Genomic DNA, 27556 nt, shown 5'->3' with positions numbered 1-27556 from the left:
TTATTACCATTGATACTTTTAAGGTACCCAAGAGAATGATCCTAAAATTACGAAAAAGGTGAACACACGAAACGAGATAAACTTTGGGGATATTTCTAACCAATATGCATCTCCATAGAAGTTCTGGGCCGATCCCAATCAGCAGTCTCAACCAGTTTGCGACTCGCTTACTTATTCTGAAAATCCTTCTCATAATTATTCCACTATAAAACACCCTTTCCAGCCTTTATATCATCCTTCTTTTATCATTCATCTAATTTGTCTACTTATCCTGTCCAACGGACCATCTCAGAAGAAACGTCGAATCCTTCAAAAATTGATCGCTTACCCTAATCTCAGATCCTTCCGCAGAATACAACTTTCCAAATACGTCTACCTATAGATTTCTAGATCCTCCAGTTTCATCTATCCCTAGTCCACATCCATATTCTTACTACTCCAGTTTTGACCCGCAATTTCTTGAAATGACAACTCCCCAAAAATTTTACTTGCTCCTCCTCTGTTTATACTGAACAAAACCAATCTTCACCGAAGACGCCTTCCATGTCTTTGGCGACCACTTCTACTACAAACATGAATTCATCTTTTACTTGATGGTAGTCAACTACCATCTCACAATCTCGCGTCGGAAGGTGCCAGAAAGCATCACCTTCAGCAGCGTTTGGGTCTTAAAGCGATCTTAATGGCAAAGACTCAACCATCCTCAGAGTCCCTAAATCTACACGTTACTGCTCCTAATAATTTCAGAAAAGAGTCTTTGAAGTTAGAAAATTACGGACGCGGTCTTTTCTTTTATCGTCCTTATACAGATCAACATCAAGATGATCCATGTCTGAGTTTTCAATTAATGGACTCAAACGCTTACGGTAGTGAAAGTCAAAAGCACTTCCAATTTGCTGCTAACGTTACAGATCCTCCAATCCCTTCAAAACCTTTGGCCTCTAATATATACGGTTCTCAGCATAATGAGCCTCTTTCACTGAAGAAGAGAAAAAGCATGACTGACAACTCATTACCGCAAAATACTACCGATAGAGTCATTTCATCTTCAATTCCTCCTCGCATATATTCCTACTATACCTTCATTGAACAAAGACTGCGGTATGTACTATAACACAACGAACCTCTGTAGTTTTAATCTCTGCATGCCGTCTGTGTGCCAAAAATCTTATGGAAGCGAAAGACGATATTTATGTCCTCCTGTTGTGTTGTATTTTTTAGGATTAAATTGGTTTAATTATAAATCAGACGAAATGATTATATCGTCAAACGTAGTGAAAGATGCTGAGGATACGAACATTTCCAAATCAATATTTTATTATGACGTTGAAGGTAGGTAGTGAGCTCAAAAGAGAAGTGCTCAAAATACAATCCTGTTTGGGCAAGTACCCTATTGAGAACTATTTATTATACAGGAGCAGGGGAGCATGACAAATCATATCCATAGCAAAAAGAAGCAACTAGGAATCAATAAAGTACGCTTGGGCGTTATTTCAAAACCATGCCAAAAACGTGCTCTTGCCAAAGTTTCAGACGTGAGTATATGTCATGGTGATTGTGTCAGTCTCTTCAACCATTACCGTGCTCAGCATAATAATGCATTACTTTTGAGTACCAACAGAATGCGTCAGGCCCTATCTGAGAAAAGTATGCGATGAAAAGTTCGGGTGATTTCTTCCCTGGCATTCATACTCCAAATACGGCTGAGAATGGGCAGGGTAGACACAAACTGACTAGTGATACATGGGAGCCCTTTTATATTCTATCTTTTGACGAGTTAAAGAAAGGGAATGGAAGTGTTGCTGCTAATACTGAACGAGTTGTTTTGAGCTCCATATACTCTTGTATTCTTAGTCAGTCAGATTACCGGTGTCCAGTTACCGCCTTTAGTGTTGAAAAAACGGGAGAACTGGAAAGTTTCTATTTCTTGTACCAAATCACATGAATCCTTCAATTGTTTGTCTAAATTAGCATTTCAATGTCCGAGAACGCAAAAATTTTCATTTATTGATGAGTTTAATGCTGGAGAAGTTGGATATACGGAAAGTAAATTCGAGTGTAATGATATATTGGATCCTTCGGAAGCAACGCACTCTGTTCTACCGTGGTCGGCAATGTGGTCTATAATATCCACGCAGTCTTATAGCACTAATTTCTATGACGAGCCTTTATTAAAAAATCGCATACACTCAGTGCCTAGCATGCCATCAGTCAAATATATGTATGCAGATGAGCGATCTTTGCTCTATGTGTATGGAACAGGGTTGCTAGATAATGTACAATTGTGGATCGGCTATAGAAAATGCGAAGTTTTGAGAGAGTGAGTGACTCATTGCACCCAAGTACTATATCTGACATAGTTTCTTCATCTCGATTTTGTTCACGTTTACAAGCGTTTCCTTCCAATTTAATTTTCCTTGCATGCGTAATTGCCTTGCATTTAATGGAATCGGAACTCTTATTTTATCCAATTCTACTATTTCAGCATGATACCTTCTTTCATTCTGGGTTTGCATGGTCTTTGCATTAGGTATTAGTCAAAGATAAAAGTGGAAATAGGGGGTTGTCGTATTCATCTTAGTTTTTTATTTGTTGTGACTAATATTACTACTAATTTGAATGAACATAAGTTAAGGTTATGAAAGTTGTTTATGCATTCCTGTACAGGCGACATACATTTTGGTCATATTTAAGTCGCGTCTTTCGCATTTTTTTGCTTGATTATTTGCTAATAATGGAGTTGATTGTTTCTTTTTGTTTTAACATTATTTATACCTAAGTAGGACCATATTCGTTCTTCTTGAAATGCTTTCTGTTGGTTTTGAGAAGTTTATGTTTCATTCTCTCAAAAGTCCACTTATTACTAGACTATTTATATTAAATCTTTTTTGGCCGTTACTTTCTGTTTATACTAATGCTAAGTTATTTCAATTTCTATGAGTGGATCTCCTTTAGTATATTTAACAAAAAATAAAAACTTAAATAAGTGGTATATATGTCTGACTATATAGAAGTTGAAGTCTCGTCTTACCTTCTTATTTCATTTTTCTGTTTACCAGATATTTCCAGTTCAATTCATCGATATCTATGCCTCTACTTTTACTAGCTTTGGTGTACGAGATTCACTTATTAAACCAGCATTCATAGTGTATAGCAAGCAGCGAGGAGTTCGTATAACGTACAATGCTAGATCACACTAATCAAACAGGGTGTTTGGTTGATGGAGCCAAAAGGATCTTGGCTTTTGCCAATTTTTGCTTGGAATTGGGAAACGGTAATTGCTGATCGTTGAATCATTTTATTTGTAGAAAATAACAAAAACTCAAGATGTCGTCCTTTGGTACATTATTCAAAGTTACAACTTATGGTGAATCACACTGTAGAAGTGTTGGTTGCATTGTGGAAGGATGCCCTCCAGGCATGAATCTTGCAGAAGATGATGTACAAGTCCAACTTACTCGTCGCCGTCCTGGTCAATCAAATCTGACTACACCTCGTAATGAGAAAGACCGTGTTCATATCCAAAGTGGAACCGAGTTTGGCGTTACATTAGGAAGTCCTATCGGTATGATGGTATTAAACCAGGACCAGAAGCCTCATGATTACTCGGATATGGATAACTATCCACGTCCTTCACATGCTGATTTTACTTATTTGGAAAAGTATGGCGTTAAAGCCTCCTCTGGTGGTGGTCGTTCTAGTGCTCGGGAGACAATTGGCCGTGTTGCCGGCGGTGCCATAGCTGAAAAGTATTTACGAGAAGCTTTTGGCATCGAATTCGTTGCTTTTGTGTCAAGCGTCGGTAAAATCGCCATTCCTCTTCATCAAACAAAGACTAGCTCCTCTGCAATCGATGATGAGACGGATGACTATGACTCCCCTATTACTCCTGAGTACTTGAAGTTTTTAAACGAAATTACTCGGGAGGAAGTCGATAAAACAACTGTACGTTGTCCTCACGCTGAGACTGCTAACAGAATGTCGGAACGTATTGCTCGTGCTCGTGACAGTCACGATTCTATTGGTGGTACCGTCACTTGTGTCATTCGTAATGTTCCTAGTGGACTTGGTGAGCCTTGTTTTGACAAGATTGAAGCCAAGCTGGCTCATGCAATGATGAGCATTCCTGCCACGAAGTCTTTTGAAATCGGCTCTGGCCGTGAGGGATGTAAGGTTCCTGGATCCGCTCATAACGATCCTTTTGTTCGTAATCCAGTTACTGGCAAGCTCGGTACTTCCTCGAATAACAGCGGCGGTGTCCAAGGTGGTATCACTAATGGAGAAAATATTTACTTTACAGTTGGTTTTAAGTCTCCCGCTACGATTGGCAAGGAGCAGCCTTCCACTCGCTACGATGGTTCTGGTGGTGTTTTGGCCGCTAAAGGTCGTCATGACCCTTGTGTTGTTCCTCGTGCTATTCCCATCGTTGAAACAATGGCTGCCTTGGCTGTCATGGATGCTCTAATGATTCAACAAAGCCGAAATGCTGCCCGTAGCTTATTGCCGAATGCATTGTAAAGAGGCTTTAAGTGAAAAGTTACTAAGTTATAGATACCTGATTTTGGTTCCGTGTGTACTCCCTTTAACCGTTGATATCCATATCTATCTTTTATCTTTTATAACAAGCTCAAAGATGATTTCAATGCTCAATTTTTCGGCACCTTTGACTCGTTAATATTTTCGTAGATACCTTTTTGTTTGTCTGGTTTTGACGCAGTGAGTTCATTCCTTCTGTACAAACGTTTATTCTTTTCTTTTTGGTGTTAATAGAATTCCTTTTTTTTTATTTCTTGCATGAACTTGCTGACAAATTGAGAGTTAATTTACGTATATAGTTGCATTAGTCGTAAATTAGAAAAAAAAAGTGATATTTGTGTTTCATTTCGTTTCTTGTCTAAATTCATACAGCTTGTGCTTTCTTCTCTTGGTATTTAACACTGGAATTCAACTAGGAAATGCTTTGTTTACCAAATTACGTACTACGTTATTTATCTGTTATTATTATTAACGTACGTACGTAAGCTTCTACGTTGGTTATTCTTTGCTAAACCTTTTTTAACAATCTTCGCGTCATCTACTTCATAACAGCTGATCATAATAGACAAACTTGACCTTCCCCAACTACGGATTTTCTCAAAAGAACTGAAAGTTGAGGGTTTGAACTTAGCTGGATACACGAAACTTGTGTTTTTTAATAAAAAAGAAAAAGGAATTTATAAAGTTTGCTTGAGTTGGGCTGCTTTTTACCGAACATTAACAGCGAAGAATAGTCGAAACTTAAAGGTTTCATACGAGTGCATGCGTCGTTTTACTTGAAATTACAGAGTTCATGATTTAATTTTGAGCTGAAAGAATCTAACTTTTTGATCGAAGCGAGATTTATTCATGGGATCGTCGAATAACGATCAAAAACTCAACAACACCAATCTTCTCCGAAAGCATACATGGCACCCGGAAACTAATGAGTTAAAAAGAGAAAGGCGGTCTCCTGGCCTACCAGGAACTTTAAACGGAACAGTCTCCGATACGAACCGATCGGACTCTTTTCGAAAGCGGAATTACAGTGCTGGCGACTATGTCATTTCACCTGGGGCAAATGGTGGTGAAGGAAGCTCTCTTACCCATTCCTGGACGTTTCAACCAGGCCGACACAATCAGGGTTTATACTCCAATAATTTCCGAGAAGCTCAGCGTCAATGGAAACGTTTACAGGAGTGGGGTGAAGTAAAAGAAACAAAGAAAATCAAGAAGCGATTTGATAGATTTTCCGGCCGAAAGTTCATCAACGACTATGAAATTGTTAGCGAAATTGGCCGCGGCATGCATGGAAAAGTCAAGTTGGGGCGCGAAGTCAATACCAAGGCGTTATTAGCCATAAAAATAATCCCCAAGACGGAGCGTCGTCCTAAACTCGGTCGTGCCAATTCTTCGAGCCAAAAGGAGAAAGTACGTCGCGAAATTGCTATCCTAAAAAAATGTATTCATCCGAACGTTGTCCGCTTACGCGAGGTTATTGACGATCCAAATTCTACTAAAGTGTACTTGGTCCTCGAATACATGAATGGAGGTGAAATTCAGTGGACAGAGAACCAGTCTCCTCTTTTGTCTGTCGAGCAGGCTCGCCAATATTTCCGCGATGTAGTCTGTGGCCTTGAATACCTTCATTATCAAGGAATCATCCATCGAGATATAAAGCCTGCAAACCTTCTTTTGAGCTCTTCCACGTGCGTTAAAATATCCGATTTTGGTGTTTCGTATATAGCGCGTAGTGGTTTAAATGAGGAAAATGATGTTGAACTCGTAAAGACTGTAGGTACGCCGGCCTTTTTTGCTCCTGAGCTGTGTTGGACGGATTTAGACCGTCCCAGGCCGAAAATCTCTGAAGCTATTGATGTATGGGCTTTAGGTGCCACTCTATTCTGTCTTTTGTTTGGCCGATGCCCTTTTCAAGCGTCTACGGAATATGAGTTGTTTGATAAGATCGTTAATGAACCCTTACAAATCCCTTCTACCCCTGAGATAGGAGAGGATGGCCATGATTTGCTTAATAGATTGCTTAGCAAAGATCCAAGTACTCGTATAACTTTGGCTGAAGTGAAGCGTCATCCGTGGACAATTCGTGATATGCCAGATTATGAAGAATGGATTAAGGGTACAAACCCCGAAGCAAGCGGTCGCGTTGAAGTATCCAATGATGAGGTTGCTTCTGCTGTCAGTTTGGTGGGACGTTTGCGTAAGAAGCTAAGTAAGCTCTTTCGCTTTCGTCGTCCGAAAACGCAAGAACAGGAAGTCTCATCGTCTCCTTCTGATTCGTCTTTTCGCAGAGAAAACGATGCCAGTAATTCATCCCTTGCTTTATCCATAACGCAGTTGTCTGATTCATTTAATCACATGTCTATGGACAAGCAACAGAGAGATGCAAGCGAATCCGAAGAAAAATCTGGGGGCAAAGGTTCCGTCGAGGAAGTTCAGCATTTAGAAAAACCTAAAATTGATTTCAATTGGGACCGATCCCCGGCTAGTGAACTTTCAGACCCTGCTGAAGCCAATAACGAGGATGTTGGTGACGAAGATGATTATGATGAAGAATCTTCTTCTGAAGACCAAAGTCCAAATTCGTCAAAAATGCATTCGAGGGTAGCTGATTATGATGTCTATAGTCAAGCCTCCATGGAACCAAATGGTGATCCCATGGATTATTCCCAAGAAGTCGATTTTGACTTAAAGAAGGACCAGGTTCCGATGGTTGCTTGGCGTGACTATGAGCGTTTAAACAAGTCCCGTCCAGGAGATGATCCAGAGTACCATTCAATTTCAGGTTTTCTATCTTCCAATGGTCTTCCTTCGAGCCAAACACGGGCTACTCCTTCGTATTACTTTGAACATCCCATGACTTCCAGTCACTAAGTCTTTGTAGACTTTATCCTTGACTCGTTTCTTTTCCTTTTTTTGATATTGTGTTTTTGTATTTGTGTTTTTATATGTTTGGCTTTACAATGGTGAGTAAAGTTCCACCTTGTCATTCGTTTTTATTAATGTCATTATGCGTCCGTCTGAATTTGCTTGTTTTGAAAGGCACTATTATTGATTTGTTCGCCATAGACCTTTGCAAAGGATTATGGAAGAATTATATCGTTACGTAGTGCTTGATACATTCCATTCGTTTTATTTATGATTTGACTGAGAAATTAAATATATTTCTATGAGTTGAGTCTTTTGATCTTTCAAGTTAACACAATACATTAAAATTTAAATATCCTTTATAAAATAAAGCTATCTATCTCAAATAAAAAAAAAATAAAAGAGAGAGAAATGAACAAAGGTCATAAACGTTGTTTACATGTGTTAAAACCATATTATACCGCATAGTCTAACGCGAATAAGTAAAAGAGCAAATACTAAAAGGATAGAAAGGGATTTGTGGGTTTTTATTTTTTTTAATCAAAGAAGCAGGTTTTGAAGGAAACTGTTTTCCTCTTCAGGTTGATCATAGTGATTATGACTAGAAGCTGAGCCGTCGTCAAACCATAACTGATCACCGTATGATATACATAACTCTTCATTAGGATGTACCTGTCGCAAAGTAAAATAAGATATACAACGGTTCGGTTCGTCCTTTTTCCAATAAACATTAGGACACCGATCGTGATTAAACATGCTACCTAAACCGAGGGCTAATCCTTGCCTGCCTGCTGACCAAACATAGGTATACTCATTTAAAACAGTGTATTGACCATGGTTTTCATATTGCTCTTTTTGAAACAGTAAAACTGGGCTGATCTCGATACAAGTATGAGCAGGCAAATGTTCTAAAGCGAATACACCACGACCTTTTGTTTCTGTATCCCGGATCTAACAGGTGTTAGTGTTAAAAAATGGTAAGTTCAGTAGGAAATGGGTGTTTTTTTATTTTTTATTCAGGCGACAAGTAATCGAAAGATTGTTTTTATACATCGTTCACGAACAAACAAATTAAGAGAATCACAGTTAAAGTAATGAAAAATAAAAGAAAAATGACAAGCTTTCGTACTTGGTATGGAGGTGAAAATGTGAAGCATTGACAAAGTAACTTACCTCTAATGGACGGTCAAAGAGCGAAATTGTCTTCATGTTGGCTTCAAAAAGACATAGACGAGTTATGAATATACTAAGCTGTATTTTATCTTGCCATACACAGTCTTTTCTAAATGGGACTTTGAAATTTTCACGGCGTTTTCAAAGTAACGTGTTACTCTGTAACATAAATAGAAACTTGTTAGAAAGAGGTGAACTGCGAGGTTTGCAGAAGCTTGCAGGATACACTCTAAAGGATGAAAACTTCGAAATTTTTAAATGTTTTTGGAAGATGAAATGCAAAAAATGCAATTTTTCAAAATTTGTAAGGAACCGTTAAAGCTGTATACCAGTATCGCTCTACCTCGTAATTCAGTGATTTCTCTGGAAGTAGGCGAGGAGGCAGAGGCGTCTGTGTCTGTTTTAACCTATTCCTACAAGGTAGGTAGAATGAGAAAGGGTTTTATTTAAGACTGATATAGAATAAAATTGTACGAGCTAAGAGAATTCGTTACGAGATCAAATACTAGTTAGTCAAAAACCATATCGAAGGGATTGTTGGTTTCTGCACTTATATGATTTTATTTTACTCGCGCCTTCGTGTCTAGATCTGGAAGATTTTTTTTGGTAAATGGGAATCATGATTTAATTTGCTTTTGTAATGGAAACGATTGCAGATCATTTCTTTCTCGTAGGGTTGTCGAAAAAAACGTTCAGTGATGTAGTGACATTGCCAGAAACTGAAGATGATGTCTCCGAACATAGCAATTGTTTAGCAGCGAATTTGGCAAAGAACACTTCAACGAAAGGGGCATCGGGTATACCACAATTATTGTCCATTAACAAAGATCAGAACCAGCCAGGAAGCCTTTTCGTCTCTTCGTCTATTACCGGATCGCCGAAGCGAGCTGCATCAAGTTGGGCTTCCTCTCCAAAGGCACCAGATCCTACATCAAGAAAAAAGGACGGGTTTTCTGCATCTAATTCAAGCCTTATTCGTCCCAGTGTTAGCTCTATCACTCATAAACGACCACAAAATATACCTACTCCAAATATATCTGATTTAGATAAGGAACCTCTACAAAATCGCGTCAGTATAGGCACTACCTATACACTGTCTGAAGTATATCAGTCTTACGTTGCCTATCCGGAAAGTGTTCCTTTATCTCCCTCGTTACACCCCTTGGAAAAAAGTTTTCCTCCTTCTTTATTGCTCAGATATCCGACCACTAAAGATTTAGACAAAGAAAGTGCAAAAAGCTCTCGTTGTGAATTTCCCAACTATGTGCCAATGTTTGTGTTTCCTAATGACATAGCTATCAAGCAGTCCTGCACGCGTCCTACCTCAACATACCACTCCTTTGCTTTGACAAGCGAGGATAATTCTAGGATTTATGGAGTTTGTATGGTTGTTTGGGTAAAAATGTCTTTGGAGATGCAATCAGAGTTGCTGAAGGCTTGTGATGTTTGGCGAAATCACTACGCGTCCCCCGAGGATCTAGAAGTAGTTGATTCTTTGCTATTTAAGCTAGATGCAGAAAAAAAACGTCTTTCTCAGTTACTTGAGATGGCGCAAAGCACTGAGCAAACCCACTTTTCACGTGCGCATTTATCAGATCAAATGGCTATTTGCGAAGAAAATATACATCTATACAAAGAGATGTTACGTCCTATGAAAAATATACTTTTTGGATTAACTGACGTATTCACTGAAGGTCAGCACATCTGGTTGCCGAAATCATACGGCGTTCTGACCAGATGTCCTTATTTGCAATCTTTCTGCCGCGATTGGCTTCGAATTATATGTTCGCCTCTTCTTGTAGATGATCTTGATTACATTCCTCCCTTTGACATTGACTTCTTACGAAATATGTCTATTGAGGCTTATATAAAGAACATATGCTATGAAATTCCATTACCACCTAGAGGCCTTTCTCAGACTCGCGTTGAAGTTGGACCTCTCCGACTTTGTGTTTTTCGTAGCCCGTTGAATGAAATTCCTGGATGGTGCGATGTGGACTTGTATCCTCTTTTTCGAGCTTTAGACTCGTGGAACATCTTAACTCTTTTTGAAGCAGCTCTCCTAGAGTCAAAAATTCTGTTTATATCCAAGAGTATAAGCATGCTTAGTTATGCGTCATTTGCTCTTATTCATTTACTTTATCCACTAGTTTGGCAAGGTCTGTTTATTCCTGTTTTGCCACGTAGGTTGATATCGTGTCTTGAAGCACCTTGCTCATACATTATCGGTATTTTGAGCGATGCTATATCTTTGAATAATTTGCAGTTGGATAGTGTACCTCTAGTGGTATGCGACTTGGATAACAACTGGGTTAAGACATATGGCGAGTTGGTCACTTTACCTGCTTCTCTACGGCATAAACTATATGCGAATTTAAATACTGCTGCCCCCTTGCACTCTCAATATGATATTCCTTTCGGTGTTCCAAGATATGCATATGAAGCGTATCCTAATAAAACGGTGCCTTTGAGCACAACAACGAGTTTTCCGTTGCGAGAAAGATTCCATATTCCATTCTTCCTTTCTCGGCATCCCTGGGTTAATAGGAATTCGTATGTAATACCGCCGATTTTAAATGGCTTCTTAAGGTTCCAGGAAAACGTTTCAAGTATTTCTTTTCCGAAACAGCTGGATGTGTCAAAATCTTTGCCTAGACTTTCTTCTTATGGACGCTCAACCTCTGAACACACTCGTCACTTTTCTTCCCCGCCTTTGACTAGATCTGTTTCTCCTATGGCGATTGAAACTAATAAGTCGTTTTCGTCTGCCACTGAAAGCAGTCGGAGAAATTCAATGACAGCAGCTTATACGTATTCTGATGGACAACATGAAGAGCCCTTTAAGAGAAATAAATCGTTTGTGAACATTCCTCACTTAAACAATGTCGCCGAGAAAACAAGCAGACATCTTCTCTATAAGGAAGGGCACAAACTTCGGTATGTTTCCATCGATTTATATACGGTTGGTTCTCTTACCATCTGTGCTGTTTCTGGTGCTCCCTTAGAACAAACCCATCTACGGTGTGACAATTGTGGCTTACATATCAACGTTGAGTTTATTCGGTATGTATGTATGCCTTGTACTCCCGTTTGTTTTAATGGTCAATTGGTGTCGACTGTCTTCTTAAAGTTTTTCACTAAAATACTCGGTCCTTACAGGCAATTTTTTCAGAAAAAAGAAGAAAATCACGAACATGGTCAAAGAAGATTTGAATCATTCAATTTTAAAAAGTTTGCACGACATTCATCCAAGGTCCATGGAAATTGGATCCTCAGTTTTTGTAACACTCAAGCATTTTCCGAATTTGTGAGTGATCGTTCTCAGTGCAATCGCAATGATCCAAACATTGCATTATTCGATCAGTTACTTTTATGTGAAAAAAATAACGGAAAGCCTCGTATATTTGGAAAGTCTACGTCCTTCTTACATGATAGAAGCTTTGAAATCCAAAAATTTGAGATAGCACCCACACCGGATATTTCTTATGAAAATAAGTAAAGCTGTACAACTGTTTGTTTGATCGACTTGTGCATTTTTCGTCACGAATTTCGGCTTAAACGAAAAATATGTTTAATGTTTTTTATTTTTTTGGTTTCATGTATTTTAAAGGTAAAGGAGATGAAGTTTTTAATTCTTAATCAAATAAAGTTCATGATTTGCGATTTTTACCCCTTGATTATATTTTTGCTTATTCTTTAGGAGCATAGTAAGTATGAATATATCTTCATTAAAATAAAAGTAATTGTGTTTGCTATCAAAACTATTACTAGTCATAATATAGAAGCAAGATGTATATATTAGGACGATTTTGTAAAGCGGCTCTGAGCCATTTCTCGTAACATCTCTACTGTTTTCTTTTCCTTTTCTTTTCGTTCCTGTATCTTTTGAAGGATTTCTGCGTCTTTTTGGGAATGACGCATCTGTCGACCTTCATCTCGCTTTTTTTTTCGTAAATGCTCTCTTTCAACCTGCTTGGTAAAAGAGTCAGGTTCGCCAAACAAGTCGTTCTCGTTCAATTCCATTTCTTCATCCGACCGCTCACGGTATTGCTTCAAAGTATGTTGCTTCTCCTTCTTTTTCTGCAATAACGCTTGTTTACTACCAGCTGGCTCTTTAGGCAAAACTTCGTCCAACAGTTCGGTTTCACGTCTTACTCGCAGTTTGGTTTCATAACGTTTTGAAGACTGTTGCTGTTCTCGAATCTGTTCGCGTAGCTCTTGTCGGTCGTACAAGTCATCAACCGTTGGTTTGCTTGGTCCTACCGGTGATTGATCATTATGACCGGCCTCGGAAGTTTGCATTAGGGAATACCATTGTTGACGCATTTTTCCATCATTCCATCGTTTAACAAATCTTCTCCAAAGGTCATGCTGTCTACTATGACTGCACCTCTCCACGTCTATTTGTTTTTCCTCCTTGACAAATCGATGGAACAAATCTTTGTACTTTTGCTTATATTTTGGATTTTTATAGTCTATAATTTCTCTCATGTCTCTTTTTTATTGCAAAAAAAGGCATAAACCTGTAGGCGACCGAATATCCAATGCGATTGTTTCTGAAACATTTCCTACATAAACTCAAAGCAGTCTTAGAGGATATAAGAGAAAAGTTCTATGCTTGACTTGCTATGTTCAGTAATTCTTAATGATTCAAACGAGCCAAATTAAATTGAATATAAGTCTATTACTTTTTCTTTTCTTTTTAGATTTGAGCGAAGAAGCGATGACAACAGATTTCTATAATTTGAATCTATCGAGATAAAGCAATTGAGAATTATAAGTAAACAGATTTTATTATTTAAACATTTGCATGACAGTTTTCTGCTTATCATACAATGCTGAATTTTTTTTTTCTTTTTTTTTGCATGTAAGTTTAAGGCCTGCTACAAAACAACTGAAATTGTAGTATTGGAATGAAGAGAGCTACTTTGGGATGACACGCTTAAATTTCAAAAGAAAAAATGGGCTGTTATTTAGAAAAGAGTAATCATCGAATGACAGTCAAAGAAGGGGGAGATATGAGAAAGTTCTTGAAAAACAGTTTCAAGATGGTCATTGCATAACCCAAACTTTTCAATTTTAAAACTGTAAAGTAATAAAAAGGATTAAGTGCAAATAGAAACAAAAGAGGATAATGTTAAAAGACTGGTACATAGAGAAGGGAGGAAGTTGAGTACTGTATCACCATGGATAAACAGTAAGAAGTGGGACAGCCAGAATTGCATTGTTAGGTCTGAGAAAAACCAATGAAAATCTTGTACGTGATCAATCAGGCACTCAACTGAATTGAGCAAAGAAGGTTTTTGTCATTGACTGCATCTTACTGCTCACGTTTCGCAATTTTATGCATTACTGGAACTAAAGATCCAGCTTCTTATAAACATATCCCAATTAATGAGAAGTTGCAGATGGCTTGGGAGTTCTGTCGACAATGAGAGAGTCAAAAGCCTCACGCTCTCTCTTCTCCTCGGTCACACGCTGGACAACAGGACGAAGATAAAGAGTGTCGTCTTCGGGCTTAGTCCACTCAGATTTGGGCAAAACCTTGTTATTAATGTTCAACTGCATGGCGCGGCGGATACGATAAACTCTGTCAAAAGATTCTTGTTCCGGTATACGGTTCAAAGCCTTTTGAACGACTTCGTTTTCTTCTAATGTCAAATCATCGTAACGAAGACCAAATTTACGATAGCCAGCAAGGTTAATATAGGCTTGCGAAACGGGCTTCAAAAGCTTGTACAAAAAGGGAGATTTTTGAATGTACTTGGCTAAAGAGATGGGCTGCATGGTAATACAAAGTAAATATTTACCTAATTCACACTATTTACTCCTCAATTCAAGAGTTTTCTTTGCAACAATTGTGATCCGTGAGATTGGCAGATGGTAAGTTCAGAAGTATCTTATTGGTATGGTATACGAACATCGTCACTTGGTCTGTTTATTGTTGTTACCTGATTGTAATAAACAAATTAACAAACAATTCGCGAAAGAATTGGTTATAAAAAGCGCTTACAAAGATAACAGAAAACGACTTATAGAAAATATATTAATAAATAGAAAAATAAAACTAAAACGAGAATTTAATAAGGATAGAGTAATTTTTCTATGAAATCACTCCTTTATAGATATTCTGAGTTCGACTTTGACAAAAATTGAGTAATAAATTTAACAAATACATGATCACTCTTAAATTCTTGGAGGTAAAACTTCATTCTCATAAGTGTTTTAATATGCGTTAATAGCAAATATATAGCGACAACGCTTGGAAGTCCTTAGGCCTTAAAAACATAGCGATTGCGATACATATAAATACAGCAAGAGCTTAGTCCTGCAAGAAGCATACAAACAAAGTTCATCCTGTTTAATTCAAAGAGTCGTTGTATAGTCAACAAAAATGAAATGATGAAAATACTCATAATCGTGGCTAAAAGCCCATTTCTTCTCCGGATAGCAGTTTTGGCTTCTAAAACTTCAACATGTTCGTTGGTTAGGTTTAGCGTTTTAGAAAATAAATTTTCAATTCCAGAAGGCTTGAAGAAGCTATTAGTATCATCTCCCTGTTTACCCGATAACGGTACAGTCTCTTTATCTTGATCCAAGTTTTTGGTTTCGGGTTTCGAATCAGCAAAGGTTGGCATCATTCTCAGGGAATCTTTTCCTCTAATATTCGGGGAAGCATGCTGAAAAGGAGAAGATTTTGCAGAATATGGGCTTGAGGTTGGAAGAGCTTCCAACTTTTTCTGTAGATTTGAGATTGGTGAAATTTTAGGCATCTCTGACAATTTTCGAAAATGTGAAGACAAAGGTGTCGTTTGAGGGAAAGCAGGAGGCTTTTCATTATCCTTTTGTCTTCTTTTGAATGACTTTCCTTGTAATTTTTTTTTCAACGTGTTTAGAGTAGACTTGCTTCTCCTTGACTTTATTGGATGCGTCGTGGCTGTTAAATTTATTCTTCGAGGAGAACGGAAATCTAGGCAAGAAAAGCTAACAATTAAAAAGAAAATAGTAACAAAGAATAAGATGGTATGGATTTGAGAGATTGTGGAACGAACGTTATTAGCGTCTCGGAAATATTCAGCTTTAATAGCAAACTCGTAAAGATTCAGAATATAGACAGAAGTTAGTCGAATTAGAATAGAAATGAGCTGAGAACGAATGTACTGCTCTCTTCCATAGAGACTAGTAGAGGAATCTCGAGTAAGAACAAGCCAGTAAGGATTCCAAAAAATAACAAAAAAACCCAGCCAAGTGATCATTGCACCTTGACTCAAACTTAAACTCAACAAAAAAAACCTAGAAAGTTGGTTCAGTATTTTTTGAGCAAATAATGGGAAAAAAGTGGGTATAATGGAATGGTAAAGATGCCATCCCATCGCGTGTGAATAAAAGAGGAGAAACCCTATTCCTCTCAGGACCCATATAGTGACAGAAAATGAATTTTTACTTGAAGAGGGGGTCGAATAAAGCTTTTCCTTGGATTGAACGAGCCACTGTCCTAACACATGATTTTTTGCTTCGTAATTGTTTGCCTCAAGTTGTTTGTGGACTGGGTCATAACATTTATCACAAACAATTGGAAACTTTTCTTCCAAAGATTCTTTATACTTAGGAAAGGCAGCTTCATAAGCCTTATAATCGGGATGGTTATGCTCGGGAAGAAAATCCGCCAGCATGCGATTCACGAGCAGCTGGTTCCTCAAGCAGTTCTCGCAAAAAGGGCTTCTCATCTGTTTTCTTTCTACGGTTCTGGAGAGAAAATTAGGAGCAGACGTCTCATACGATGGCGGCGTTGGAGGACGATAATCCATGACCTCTCCATTTTCATCAAAGTGGTTTGGAGCTTCACAAAGAGGACAAGTCCACTCCTTTATGGATCCATTCTTTGACCTTCTTACATATTCATTACAGGAAAAACATCGTTTATACGTCTTGTCCTTCATGCCATTTCGGTTTTTCAAATCGGGTGTCTCTTTACCTACGGTACTTAGTTTACCCCAGACCATATTCCATCCTTTGGGGAAGAGGATCAGGATTTTATTTCTTTAAAAAAAAAGAAGGATTCAATGAAAAAAGAAAAAAGAGAAAAACCCTGGACGAAGGCAAAGAATGCGCTTCCTTCTTACTGAATCTATTTCACGTTGTCCAAAAAGCACAACACTTTGGAGCAACAAAAAAAAATAAAACAAAAGGGAAGGAAAAAGAAAGTATTTGTTTTGACTATGATTAAAGATGGCTAAAGATGAACAACATGGAAATTGCTGTAAAGGCCAAGTTGGTGGTTATTAATAGCGAGTGAAACAATCCCAACTTCAGAACGAATAATTCTGTGTATTTTTTCCTAGTTCCACATAGAATGGGGAATTTTTTTAGTTGTTTTATTAGATTACAGTAAAACTACACCTATGAACGCGTGGAAGATTCAATTGTTTTTCATTTTTTCGCATAAAAAAGTTAATCAAAAAACTTTATTCGTTTTTCACGAGAACAAGTCATAAAAAGAAGATATTGAAGGAAATAGTAAAAAGAGAGCATGAAGGGAAAGAAGAGAATGTTCATTTCTCTAAATCAACGCATTTTGACAAAGGTGAATGATTGTTTGTTTACTAACGCTCTGAAATTTTCAACGCTAAACTATCTTTTATTTACATTTCTGATTCTATGGCTTTTGGAGAGATCCCTCTGTAGTTTCTTTTAAAAACGAAAAAAAGAAAATAATTCTTCGTATAGGAATTGAGAAACCGCTTTGTTCGGTTTCGATATGATGGACGATGATTTGAATCTCAAAAGCTTTATGACGATAGCATTCATAAATGTAATTTGACATATCTTATAGAATAGCTATTTTATAAATTGAGAACATTGAGAATATATTCCTGTATAGGTAAAGTCAGCAGATGAAATAGAGCGTAGACATTTCGAGCCTACATCCCTAACGAGTCTCCAAAAGTTTCTCATAAAGAGAATATGAATTTTTTCTAGTTTAAGCTCTTCAGCGTATGAACTTTACATCGTTCAAATATCATATTGTTTTGAAAAGAATATGATATTTGTTTTGGTGCAAATTCCACGTACAAAATGCAATTCTACATACATATTTTTGAACAAGACATCAATTTAGGCTGGTAGCTTTAATGTTTCAAGCCCTTTGAGGAAAATGAAAAGGCCCATTGTCAAATCTGGCAGAGAGATTTATCTTTTCATGTTAGCAGGAATTATTCTTTGCGATCGCTGAGGAAACCATTGATTCTTTCATAATTGACAGACAAACTTAATGGAAATAGAGATTCTATGGCCGTTTATATCGACTACTCTTCGTTTCCAACCGTTTCGCTCAACTTTCACCGCAATTGCACACAAAGAAAAACCGATACCTCGAGACGAATTAAATACTATGGAACCTGTTTAAAAACATTCAACTGTCTAGTTTGCTATTCATATCCATCTTTTTTGTGTTTTCTATACAAGCATAACCCTTACCGTATACTCATATGGGGAGAGAATTGACTACGTACCCAGAGCATGCATCTGTGAAAACAAAAATCCATGGCTTATTACAACAATCCGGCAAATTTACAATATTATCAAGGGAGTTTTCCCGAAACAAATTCTTATACTGCACAGGCACGGTCTTCGGGGTTTTATGATGAACCATTAAGTGAATCTCTAAGTCAAGGCTGGCTAGCGGCATTTTCGACGAGTGGATACCCAGGAGAACCCTCATTACTTGAGGAACTAGACATTAATTTCAGTCATATAAAACAAAAGGTAAGTGATTCGATGCTTTTACTTTGTACACTGTCAGTTTGCCAATGCGAGAAACTTGAGAAAGGGAGTTTAGCGTATAGAATCTGCGTGAATTGTGTGTCTACTCTCATTAGAGAGATATGTTCTATCCCATTTTGCTTTTAAAAGAATATCTGCTAACTCGGTGACTAGACCACGCATGTACTGAATCCCTTTAAACATGTTGATGTTCATATTATGGACGATACAGATATGGCGGGCCCCGTCTTATTCTGTCTTTTATTCAGTACTTTCCTTTCCTTACATGGTCGATCCCATTTTGGATATATTTATGGAATAGCTCTACTTGGTTCACTTAGCTTGCATCTCGTTTTACGTTTAATGTCTGCGAAGAATTTATTTTATACCCGTACCGTCAGCGTCTTGGGATACTCTTTGCTCCCTTTGGTAGTAGTAGCCTTTTTCAAAAACTTGATGTCTTTTAAGTATGTGGGAAACACCTTAAAATGGTTTCATGCAGTCACGTACTAACTCTGTTATAGCAGAATCTTGGGATATGCCTTTGCTGCTTTAGCATCTATGTGGTGCACATATGCTGCTAGTGCTATGTTTGTTGCCATTCTCCAAGTCAACAATATGCGCTTCCTTGTCGCCTATCCCATTGCTCTATTTTACGCTGTATTTGCTGTTATTACTGTCTTTTCAAAATAATTGGATTCCTTAGCAGTCATTTTGTTATCATATTTTATTTAGCCCTTTGTTTCGCAAAAGACTGCCGTGTTTCCTACTTTGAAGATGTGTGGTTTACCGATCTTTCATGATATCTAGTTTGTAATGTGCTATTCGATTCTTATGTCCTTTTTATTCGTATTTTTCTGCTATCCACGTATAGGCCCATCTCTTGAACACTTAAAGACTTAAAATTATTGCATGACAGATACGTGACTTTTACAATATATGAATATATTCGGCAGGTAACTCTCTTATCGAAAAAACAAGCTATCTTTCATGTATAATGCAAAGTCCACAGAAGGGTTAAATGTTAACTATGCTCATTAAGACATCAAAGAGGGGTCCATAGTGAATACATCCCACTACCACACGTTTGTATTTTAAAAAACATCAATTTTTAACCAAAGTATCAAAACATCAAGAGAAAACTTGCATAATCATCTAAAGATCGTAGCTATCATTATAAAATTTAATAATCCTTATATCGTTGCAATGCTCATAATGTGTTTCAAATCTATTCCTTGACCATCTGCTCAGTTGAAGGAATTTCATCGTCCATTAAAGCATTGTAAACATGTCCAACATGACGAACCAAGTCACTTGACTGTGTTGCCCTTCCACATTCTTTGAATGATACACGGCTGCACCACCTAGTGGTGGCACAGGCTCCATATGCTGCCAAAAACAGGCATTCTTTAGCATCCATGTCGCCTTCGATATCCCACTGCTTATTCAAATAGGCATTTCGCCAAGCAAGGAAGGTAACAAGAATCCCTGTAAGAATATCGCCTTGACCACCACAACGTTTTAATCCCCCGGGAACAGAGCAAGCGTAAGTCGTACCTCCGTCGGAAATTAGATCTTCTTTACCTTTTTGGATAATCAAAAGATTCAGTTTTTTAGCCAATTGGTGACAGGCATCAGGGCCTTCGCTTTCAATATTTACTTTTTCACAAAGACGCTTAAACTCCACGACGTTAGGCGTCAAAACTACGTTATGATACCCGCTCACTACTTCAGGGCGCTGTTGAATCAAAAAGAGACCATCCGCATCAATTACCATAGGCATTTCCTTTTCTCGAGCATACTGGATTACTCTGGCAGTGGTTTCTAGCATCCATTCATCACGACCCAAGCCTGGACCAATTACGATGGCATGCAACCGTTCCATCATAGGTTTAACAAGTTCCAGGATACCATCAATGGAGTCACCAGGATTTTTGTTTTCCTTTTCTCGCAAGAAAGGATGTACAATTAGGTCAGGAGAATAACTTTTGATAACATTTGCGGCATTCTTTTCACAGAAGATATGACTCTGATCAGTACCAAAGAGCATAGAACTCATCGAAGAATAGTAAGGAGCTCCGGTATAATGCTGACATCCACCAAAAATACCCACTCGGCCAGCTTGTCCCTTATGCGCCGATCCAGACAATGGTGGTATAATACGCTTGACACGAGTCAAAAGATTTCCTCTTTGAGGTGATGACATTGCGAACGTGATTTATTACTGAGAGTTTATCTCAAACTGATTTAAAATATAGTAAAATAGAAAAAAGAAAATACAAATCCAAAGGTTTTACTAAAGAAATAAAAGCTGAGAGTTGGTACAATCTGGTTCAGTTGATGGGTATAAGTAGGACATTTACCGAAGCATTTGCGTATATATGATGTGGAACATCTTCATGATGAAAATGGATTTCTGTAGAAAGACATGTTAAGAATGCTGAATAATGGTTTGCTTCAAACTCTTTTTTTTTGATACCTTCCTTAGGTTGTCTGTCATATTGTCCTACTTGTTAGGAAAGTCTAAAACAAGCCAACATAAAGTGAAGCGATTAGCCCTGCAATAGAAGAACAATACAGACTAAGAATTGAAGTTAATAGTTTGGTTGGATCCCTTCTTATACAAACATTATAGGAACTTTTTTTATTTTGTTTTTGTTTTAAAAGTCTGAGGTTGAAGTTTTAGTGTACGCCAAAAACCCGTAGAATACTACGGTGGACTTTAGGAATAATAACGATAACAATAATAATATTAAGTGTAAAAGGAAGGTCCATTAACATCAAGGAAAACCGCCGTCCCTTCAATGGCTCCACTATTAGTAGGGTCATGAGCATAAGTAGTACATTAGAAAATCAGCTTTTTCAGTCATTCCCGTATTCGTGTATATTTCATCAGCAGATTTAGAAGGCCTAAATTAAATAGACTCTTGATTTGACCAGACCTCCATTGAAGCTTCTCATAGCAGTGTGTTTTTTGTTGGGAACTTGCAGTCGTCGAAAAGCTTCCAAAACATGAAATATTTGCAAAGGCGTCCTACCTTCAGTTAATCCATCAAACAAATAACGCTCCTTTGGATGATTAGGGACAGAATAACTCCCATGTCTTGTATTGTTTTGGATTTGATCCATCCTTTCCTTAACAGCCAAAGCCTCTTCCGTTAAGGTCGCAACGATCTCAAAAGTCAAAAACCCCAAAATATCGACTAAATCATTATCTGGACGGGTTTCTGTTAACAAAGACATACCACACCATTCGCGGAAGCGCTTTCCTTTTCGGTATGTAAAACTAGCTTGACGGCATTCACTCCAGTGGACATATTCCTCTCTTGTCATCTTTTTAGTTCTTTCATCTGCTGATTTCAGCCGCTCTCTAGTCGCATATGCCATCTCCATCATGTCATCATCGTCCTCAAACTCTTCAGTTTCTGGCACTGGCTCTGAAAACATATTTTTCACTTCCCATGGCATAGCCACGGGAGCAGTCAAGGTTTTTGTTTTAGATTCTACTTCTTCAAAAAGCTCTTTTGTATCAGCGGCGTTAGCATCTTGTTCTTTTGCCTTCTTTCGGACTTCTTTCCATGACAAATATGTCTTGAGTCGGTTGACTTTTGCGCGATCGTGTCGAATCAAAAAGAATAGATCTTCAACGTTGATGGATCTTGAGCCTCTTCGTATAGAAAGTTCGTTTGCTTGAATCAGCATTTCCATGACTTGTCCTCGAATTAATTCTTCCACTAATTGAATAGTCTCTGGGAGAGGATCCTGTACCTCTCCTAAAATAAACATCATTTGCTGAATTTCAACTCTGTATTTACTCATTCTTTCTATTTTTAGCTTTCAAACCTATTTCCCATATCCCCTTTCTAGTGTAGTTGGTACGAAGCACGTATGGAACAAATTAAGCTGTAAGTAGTATAACAACTTCAGAGGTTTTTCGGTACACAGGAACTATATTTGCTTTATAGAAAATTACTTTAGTCACATATTTACCTACATTGTATTTTCTAACACCGTTTTTCTAGCACAATGAGGAAGCTTTGTCTGTAGAAAACTTCGTTTCTGGCCTTTCAAGTCAATGCGAGGTATTTACACTTTCCTTTTCTAAAATGAAAAAACAAGATGATGCTAGATGAGCCAAAGGAACTGAGCAAAGACTGTTCACTATGTTGCTATCAGCCGTTCATAGTCCATAAATTTAGCAAGTAGCACAAAAATGCATATCCTTAATTTTAAGAAAAGAATAACATTAATTCTCTCTCACTTTTTCCTATTTACCTTTTCATTTATTTTCGCAATGTTTATACAATCCCAAACTCGCTTAGGCAAACGGTAATCCGAGAAAAATGGCATGATCTGATAAGACTCACAACTTCCTGTCCGACCCAAATCTGTCCTTAACCGATCTAGTGAATGAATCAGAATTATGGAAGTATGGAGAGAAATGATCCATCTGCTGATGGCTTTTACAGTAATCATTTGGTAGAAAGTCATTTAATCAATCAAGAAAGACAAGAAGCAGTTTCACCAAGGACTCAAGTCGATCAACACTCAGACATCACTTTGGAAGGAGTTTCAAAAGTACAAGCCATTGCCGCGACTTGGTCAAGAAAATCAATTATCTTTGCATATCTGGGGTAGGTTTGCTTTCCTGCAATAGGATTTTACTTTATCTGATTATACAACAACGCGCTAACACTGCTTCAGTCTTTATTTATTAGCATTTGCTTCCTCATTAGAACAACAAACTACTATTTCTCTTCAAAGATATGCCACCAGCAACTTCTCTGCACATTCTAATTTGGCTTCGATCAATCTTGTTAGCAACATTCTCTTGGCCGTTGTTCGAGCTCCTATGGTTAAAGCAGGTGATGTGTTTGGCCGTACAGAAAGCTTAACCCTAGCTCTATGCATGACTGTTTCGGGATATATCCTCTTAGCCTGCTCACGAAACATTGGAATGTTTACCCTTGCTTATATCATCTACATTTGTGGTCAAACTGGCATTGGGATTCTCTCCCAGCTTATTATTGCAGATACATCTTCTTTATTGAACAGGGGAATTTTATCCGCTATTCCTGAGCAGCCCTATCTTCTTACTGTCTGGATGGGTCCTGTCCTTGCCCAAGCATTTCACCCTGAGAGAACCCTTGGTTGGAGAATTGGATACGGCATTTGGGCTATCATCCTTCCTGTAGTATCTCTTCCTCTTTTACTTTCACTATATTTTAATCAGCAAAAAGCAAAAGCAGCAGGCCTGTACAGAGAACACCATCAATTCATGAACCAGTCTAATTTTTATAACTTTTGGCATGAACTAGATGGCGTCGGAATATTGCTATTTATTTCCGGATTTGGGCTGTTTCTCCTTCCTTTTTCACATTCTAGCAGGGTTGTTTCTCCCGATTCGAGTATATTAACCGTCCTCAGCATGGGATTGGGTATTTTTTTACTTATTGCTTTATGTGTTTATGATACCAAGTTCGCTGATTACCCCATTTTTGCGTTGCGTTCCCTGAAAGACCGTACTGTATTAGGCGCATGCATATTGATTTTCCTGTACTTTATGTCCTACTTTATTTTTTCAAACTTCCTCACTTCGTATTTACAGGTAACGCATGACTTTTCTATAGATTCTAGTGGCTTAATTGTCAATGTCTTTGTTTTTTCTATGACCACTTCTGCTATTTTCTCCGGTTTCCTAATGAAAAAGTTTGCAAGGTTTAAAATATTATTGAAGTTTTCTGTTCCCTTGTACCTTCTTGGACTTGTTGGATATATTCTTTTTGGATTCGATAATGAAAATACCAATGTTGAGATGATCGTCTTTATGCTATTTCTTGCTGGTGTTGGAGGAGGGTTGCTTACTCTTAGTGCTCAGGTGGCGGTTCAATCCGTCTCTTCTCATACAAAAATAGGTCAAAACTTAACACTGTATCTAACCTTTTCTTCTGTCGGTGGTGCCTTTGGGTCTGCTGTAGCAGGTGGTGTTTGGAGCAAGAAGCTTCCCTACAGGTTATTAACAAGCCTAGATGGATTATTACCCGTTCCTGAAATCGAATCTATCTTCCGAGATTTACGAACTGCTCTGTCTTACCCGCAAGGCTCCCATATACGAAATTTAATTAATGCAGCATATTCTTCTACTCAAAAGGACCTGTTTCAAGTCTCTTTAATTTTTTCCGTTCTGATGATTATCGGTCTTTATACAATTAGAGATGTTTCTTTATCCCCTGAATCTCGAAATGAACCAGCAGATTAACAACCATTATGTTCCCACATTAGATATACTGGATATTTCTTCCCCTCTTATGCATGTTATGGATTGTTATAACTTAAATACCTCCAATTTTCAACAATATTCATTCGTTTACTTTTTCAATTCCTTTTTTATTGGATTTTTATGAATATTTTACCTTAACAAATTTTATATTAGTCAAATACGTTCAATCACTGTACCCTTTTTTTTGTCTGCTTTTCTGACGTAGATGATTCTCCTTCCCAATTTCTTTTTTCAGTAGTACCACTGGTAGCATACAAACGCTGTATAGCTTTAGAAACCATAGACCTTTTTGCCTTCCATAAATCCCTATCTTCGTATGGATGATCAAAGTTGTGCAGATTATCTGGAGGATGAAACCAGTAATTGAATGCAACGTGAATACTGCTTTCACCTTCTGCGCTTGAAGACGTAACTTCGTGAAACCAACTCGCAGGCAAATAAAACATATCTCCAGGCTCCAAGTCTACGACTAAGGGATGTGTCTTTGATAGAGCGGTTCTTTCTTCTTCAGAAGGTATAATATCCTTGGCGTTGTCGAAGCCCATGTACTTGTGTAATCCAGGAACTGTAATTTTCGTAAAATGATCAGGTAGTGATGGCTTCTCATTTCCGGACTCAGAAACTTGTTCTTCGCTATCCAATTGATCTCCGCCATCTGCAGATGAGAAGCCTTCATCATTCTCGTTCGAGGATTTATCCAGTAAGCTATCAGCATCACCTTCTTGCAATTCATCCCAATCCTGTGCTTCTCCACCAAGCTGCATCTGAAGGACATTGTCCATTTCTGCTTCATACTCGGCCTCTAACCTTTGAATGATGTCTTCAGAAGCTTGGAGTTCTTTCAAGTCAGAAATTTTCATTTCCAGGAACTGAGTGTGAGCGATCGCAGCATCTAGTTCTGTTAAACCATCACTACGTTGAGGACGATCTTCACCTTCATAAGAAATAAGCCCATTTTGATGAATCTTAGATATTTTTCCAGCCAACTGAAGATGAAGCGCACTATCAGGGGAAAGAATTACAAATCGCTTGTGTCCTTTCACAACGGTATAGATGTTGTCATGAAAATCATGGTGAAGACCAGAAGACGTGCCGTTCTCACTTCTGCCAATCCAGATATTACATTGCTGGGGAACAAGATTTCCCATTAACGCAGGAGTCAAAGAAAAATCAGACAATAATTTGTCCGTTGGTGCTGGGCAAAGTGACTTAACAAGTAAGGAAACTTCGTCATCACCATCCAGAACATCATCTGAGTCATCGTATTGAGTTGTCAAATACAGACGCTCTCCTGCTTTTATGCGTTGTAGAAATTCTGCAACGGTCATCTCATTACGACTCATCCCCTGACCAAAAGTCCCAGTAGAAGGATCCATAGGTTCAATCTTGCATACGCTTTGACCAATCTTTTCAAGAAGGTAATCCTCTTGTTTCCAGAGATAGCCCTTCCAATCTGATTCTGGGAGAGAAGATTTTATAACCACCGGAACTCGCTTTGAAACATAATCTTTATAAAATTCTTCGGGAGAAATATGATCTACATTATCCAAAACAGGAATCTTATCGTCTTCCTTCGGGGAGAAACCTAGAAAAAAGCAAGTTAGTGAATGTCAATATTATGCTACTATATTTTTTACTTTACCACTGTATGAGGAAACGGAAGAGGACATAGTTTTTGATTTTCAATAATATAAACCCATGAAAAGCTCTACTCCGATGTCTTTGGTGAAAATAATCGAGAAGTAGTATATTAGTCGTCAGAACGCAAATTCTAAGAAGTATTCAAGAAGGTTGAAATTGAAAATCCTCGGTATTATCAGAGATGAAAAGAGCCCTAGGAATTATATGAGCATTGAGCTTCTACTCAGTTTCATACATACTATATCCTTACACAAGTTAATATTTCCCTGCTTTTTCGTATGCATAAAACAAACCACCTTTAATACACTACTTAATATCGATACATGAGAATACATTGTATTGCAAGGTTTCAAGTTTACAAAATCCAATAAACCAAATTACGTTAGTGAACTATTTGAGTATGAAACCATCCTTGTTCTAACCATCCATAAAAACTTGGCTACATAGCTACAAAAGCACCAGAACTAACCAGAATGATAAATAAGGTCCTGCAAGTGCCAAAAACAATGATCGATTTACCTATTGCCAAAGTTTACGGATTTAAAACTTCATCAAGTGAGGGCGGTCACCATTAGACAATGCAAAGGAAGCAGCAAGGTATTCCTTCATGTTAGGAATAGCCTTGATGGCAGGGAGAAGCTTGGCATCAACAGCCTTTTGGTCAGCAATACGTTCGGCAGGGAGAGCGTTCTTAGGAGCATTTTCAGCGAAGAAAGCTTCATCCTTCTTAAGAGGACCGTTACGCTTAGACTTAGCGAAGTAAGCCTTGTTGAACTTCTCGACAGGGATGCCAGAAACATCAAGCTTAGGGGCAGAAGTAGCGATCACATAACGGTGGTTGACACGACGGAGGGGAACACCGTTGACCTTGTAGGGACCAGTAACAACAAGAGTGTCTTCCAATTGGCTAAGGACGACAACACGCTTACCACGGAAGCGACCAGCCAACATTATGCAAACAGTTCCGGGTTGTAAAGAAGCACGGAGCTTGGTAGGGCGAACAGCCTTACGAGTCTTCTTAGGGACATTTTCGCGTAAAACAGGGTAGTACTTAGCGGCGGCTTCACCAGTAGGCAAAACCTTACGTTCTCCGCCGTTCTTGGCTCCGTTGACCTTGACTGTAGACATCTCTCTTATGTTGAGTTTTTGGGTGGTGTAGAGATTTTTCCTTGGTAAAATGGGAAATCTAGTGAAACCAAAAGAACAGTCACATAATACTCTGTAGGTTAGGGCTATTGTGCAAATAACCCTAAATCGTCGGCTAAGTATAAGAAAGTTGAACGAAGGCTATGTAAAAGA

At 38.1% G+C, this 27556-nt stretch overlaps 15 protein-coding genes across 15 annotated transcripts; 7 read left to right on the top strand and 8 right to left on the bottom strand.

Annotated features, from left to right (window-relative positions):
• Positions 1-682: 682 nt before the first annotated feature.
• SPOG_04789 (CBF1/Su(H)/LAG-1 family transcription factor Cbf12) lies at positions 683-2324 on the top strand (the record flags this gene model as incomplete). Its single annotated transcript, XM_013168061.1, has 3 exons — positions 683-1101; positions 1448-1647; positions 1855-2324. 3 exons carry the CDS (start codon positions 683-685, stop codon positions 2322-2324), a joined length of 1089 nt encoding a protein of 362 aa, XP_013023515.1.
• A 923-nt stretch (positions 2325-3247) lies between these two features.
• SPOG_04788 (chorismate synthase) lies at positions 3248-4922 on the top strand. The gene has a single exon (XM_013168060.1). The coding sequence runs from the start codon at positions 3328-3330 to the stop codon at positions 4516-4518; it is 1191 nt and encodes a 396-aa protein (XP_013023514.1). The 5' UTR covers positions 3248-3327; the 3' UTR covers positions 4519-4922.
• Positions 4923-4955: 33 nt separating this feature from the next.
• SPOG_04787 (CAMKK/ELM protein kinase Ssp1) lies at positions 4956-7407 on the top strand (the record flags this gene model as incomplete). The annotated part of the gene is made up of 2 exons (XM_013168059.1): positions 4956-5009; positions 5374-7407. The coding sequence occupies 2 exons, from the start codon at positions 4956-4958 to the stop codon at positions 7405-7407; spliced, it is 2088 nt and encodes a 695-aa protein (XP_013023513.1).
• Positions 7408-7824: 417 nt separating this feature from the next.
• On the bottom strand, positions 7825-9272 carry SPOG_04786 (histone lysine methyltransferase Set7). Its single transcript, XM_013168058.1, has 2 exons — positions 8575-9272; positions 7825-8352 (listed from the first exon to the last, which is right to left on the bottom strand). The coding sequence occupies exons 1-2, from the start codon at positions 8608-8610 to the stop codon at positions 7942-7944; spliced, it is 447 nt and encodes a 148-aa protein (XP_013023512.1). The 5' UTR covers positions 8611-9272; the 3' UTR covers positions 7825-7941.
• On the top strand, positions 8785-9083 carry SPOG_04785 (uncharacterized protein; the record flags this gene model as incomplete). The annotated part of the gene is made up of 2 exons (XM_013168057.1): positions 8785-8994; positions 9036-9083. Exons 1-2 carry the CDS (start codon positions 8833-8835, stop codon positions 9081-9083), a joined length of 210 nt encoding a protein of 69 aa, XP_013023511.1. The 5' UTR covers positions 8785-8832.
• SPOG_04784 (diacylglycerol binding protein) lies at positions 9215-12073 on the top strand (the record flags this gene model as incomplete). Its single annotated transcript, XM_013168056.1, has 1 exon — positions 9215-12073. One exon carries the CDS (start codon positions 9215-9217, stop codon positions 12071-12073), a length of 2859 nt encoding a protein of 952 aa, XP_013023510.1.
• Positions 12074-12232: 159 nt separating this feature from the next.
• SPOG_04783 (uncharacterized protein) lies at positions 12233-13460 on the bottom strand. Its single transcript, XM_013168055.1, has one exon. The coding sequence runs from the start codon at positions 13063-13065 to the stop codon at positions 12373-12375; it is 693 nt and encodes a 230-aa protein (XP_013023509.1). The 5' UTR covers positions 13066-13460; the 3' UTR covers positions 12233-12372.
• On the bottom strand, positions 13387-14452 carry SPOG_04782 (ubiquinol-cytochrome-c reductase complex subunit 6). Its single transcript, XM_013168054.1, has one exon. The coding sequence runs from the start codon at positions 14359-14361 to the stop codon at positions 13966-13968; it is 396 nt and encodes a 131-aa protein (XP_013023508.1). The 5' UTR covers positions 14362-14452; the 3' UTR covers positions 13387-13965.
• A 394-nt stretch (positions 14453-14846) lies between these two features.
• On the bottom strand, positions 14847-16577 carry SPOG_04781 (integral inner nuclear membrane protein Ima1; the record flags this gene model as incomplete). The annotated part of the gene is made up of 2 exons (XM_013168053.1): positions 14847-16461; positions 16501-16577. The coding sequence occupies 2 exons, from the start codon at positions 16575-16577 to the stop codon at positions 14847-14849; spliced, it is 1692 nt and encodes a 563-aa protein (XP_013023507.1).
• A 1460-nt stretch (positions 16578-18037) lies between these two features.
• Positions 18038-19466, top strand: SPOG_04780 (rab GTPase binding protein). Its single transcript, XM_013168052.1, has 3 exons — positions 18038-18339; positions 18511-18803; positions 18861-19466. The coding sequence occupies exons 1-3, from the start codon at positions 18118-18120 to the stop codon at positions 19027-19029; spliced, it is 684 nt and encodes a 227-aa protein (XP_013023506.1). The 5' UTR covers positions 18038-18117; the 3' UTR covers positions 19030-19466.
• Positions 18987-21007, bottom strand: SPOG_04779 (uncharacterized protein). Its single transcript, XM_013168051.1, has one exon. The coding sequence runs from the start codon at positions 20540-20542 to the stop codon at positions 19565-19567; it is 978 nt and encodes a 325-aa protein (XP_013023505.1). The 5' UTR covers positions 20543-21007; the 3' UTR covers positions 18987-19564.
• A 54-nt stretch (positions 21008-21061) lies between these two features.
• On the bottom strand, positions 21062-22196 carry SPOG_04778 (SAGA complex subunit Spt3). Its single transcript, XM_013168050.1, has one exon. It carries the CDS (start codon positions 22153-22155, stop codon positions 21247-21249), a length of 909 nt encoding a protein of 302 aa, XP_013023504.1. The 5' UTR covers positions 22156-22196; the 3' UTR covers positions 21062-21246.
• Positions 22197-22663: 467 nt separating this feature from the next.
• SPOG_04777 (siderophore-iron transporter Str2) lies at positions 22664-26554 on the top strand. The gene is made up of 2 exons (XM_013168049.1): positions 22664-22970; positions 23041-26554. The coding sequence occupies exons 1-2, from the start codon at positions 22747-22749 to the stop codon at positions 24593-24595; spliced, it is 1779 nt and encodes a 592-aa protein (XP_013023503.1). The 5' UTR covers positions 22664-22746; the 3' UTR covers positions 24596-26554.
• Positions 24602-26534, bottom strand: SPOG_04776 (Jmj4 protein). The gene is made up of 2 exons (XM_013168048.1): positions 26259-26534; positions 24602-26201 (listed from the first exon to the last, which is right to left on the bottom strand). Exons 1-2 carry the CDS (start codon positions 26284-26286, stop codon positions 24784-24786), a joined length of 1446 nt encoding a protein of 481 aa, XP_013023502.1. The 5' UTR covers positions 26287-26534; the 3' UTR covers positions 24602-24783.
• Positions 26522-27424, bottom strand: SPOG_04775 (60S ribosomal protein L6). The gene has a single exon (XM_013168047.1). The coding sequence runs from the start codon at positions 27383-27385 to the stop codon at positions 26798-26800; it is 588 nt and encodes a 195-aa protein (XP_013023501.1). The 5' UTR covers positions 27386-27424; the 3' UTR covers positions 26522-26797.
• Positions 27425-27556: the final 132 nt, after the last annotated feature.

This window comes from Schizosaccharomyces cryophilus (genome assembly GCF_000004155.1).
Source record: "Schizosaccharomyces cryophilus OY26 unplaced genomic scaffold supercont4.3, whole genome shotgun sequence".
NCBI lineage: Eukaryota > Fungi > Ascomycota > Schizosaccharomycetes > Schizosaccharomycetales > Schizosaccharomycetaceae > Schizosaccharomyces > Schizosaccharomyces cryophilus.
This window is presented reverse-complemented; position numbering and strand designations above follow the sequence as displayed.

What these genes read in the sequence shown, in the direction of transcription:
- SPOG_04777 (XM_013168049.1), top strand. Translation starts at nt 22,747, where the DNA reads ATGAATCAGAATTATGGAAGTATGGAGAGAAATGATCCATCTGCTGAT. An exon ending in ATTATCTTTGCATATCTGGG is followed by an intron (nt 22,971 to 23,040) that starts GTAGGTTTGCTT and finishes ACACTGCTTCAG; the next exon opens with TCTTTATTTATTAGCATTTG.
- SPOG_04776 (XM_013168048.1), bottom strand. Translation starts at nt 26,286, where the DNA reads ATGTCCTCTTCCGTTTCCTCATACAGTG. An exon ending in TTCCGTTTCCTCATACAGTG is followed by an intron (nt 26,202 to 26,258) that starts GTAAAGTAAAAA and finishes GCTTTTTTCTAG; the next exon opens with GTTTCTCCCCGAAGGAAGAC.
- SPOG_04778 (XM_013168050.1), bottom strand. Translation starts at nt 22,155, where the DNA reads ATGAGTAAATACAGAGTTGAAATTCAGCAAATGATGTTTATTTTAGGA.
- SPOG_04788 (XM_013168060.1), top strand. Translation starts at nt 3,328, where the DNA reads ATGTCGTCCTTTGGTACATTATTCAAAGTTACAACTTATGGTGAATCA.
- SPOG_04780 (XM_013168052.1), top strand. Translation starts at nt 18,118, where the DNA reads ATGGCTTATTACAACAATCCGGCAAATTTACAATATTATCAAGGGAGT. An exon ending in TCAGTCATATAAAACAAAAG is followed by an intron (nt 18,340 to 18,510) that starts GTAAGTGATTCG and finishes CTCGGTGACTAG; the next exon opens with ACCACGCATGTACTGAATCC. An exon ending in AAAAACTTGATGTCTTTTAA is followed by an intron (nt 18,804 to 18,860) that starts GTATGTGGGAAA and finishes ACTCTGTTATAG; the next exon opens with CAGAATCTTGGGATATGCCT.
- SPOG_04786 (XM_013168058.1), bottom strand. Translation starts at nt 8,610, where the DNA reads ATGAAGACAATTTCGCTCTTTGACCGTCCATTAGAG. An exon ending in TCTTTGACCGTCCATTAGAG is followed by an intron (nt 8,353 to 8,574) that starts GTAAGTTACTTT and finishes AACACCTGTTAG; the next exon opens with ATCCGGGATACAGAAACAAA.
- SPOG_04782 (XM_013168054.1), bottom strand. Translation starts at nt 14,361, where the DNA reads ATGCAGCCCATCTCTTTAGCCAAGTACATTCAAAAATCTCCCTTTTTG.
- SPOG_04783 (XM_013168055.1), bottom strand. Translation starts at nt 13,065, where the DNA reads ATGAGAGAAATTATAGACTATAAAAATCCAAAATATAAGCAAAAGTAC.
- SPOG_04775 (XM_013168047.1), bottom strand. Translation starts at nt 27,385, where the DNA reads ATGTCTACAGTCAAGGTCAACGGAGCCAAGAACGGCGGAGAACGTAAG.
- SPOG_04779 (XM_013168051.1), bottom strand. Translation starts at nt 20,542, where the DNA reads ATGTCATCACCTCAAAGAGGAAATCTTTTGACTCGTGTCAAGCGTATT.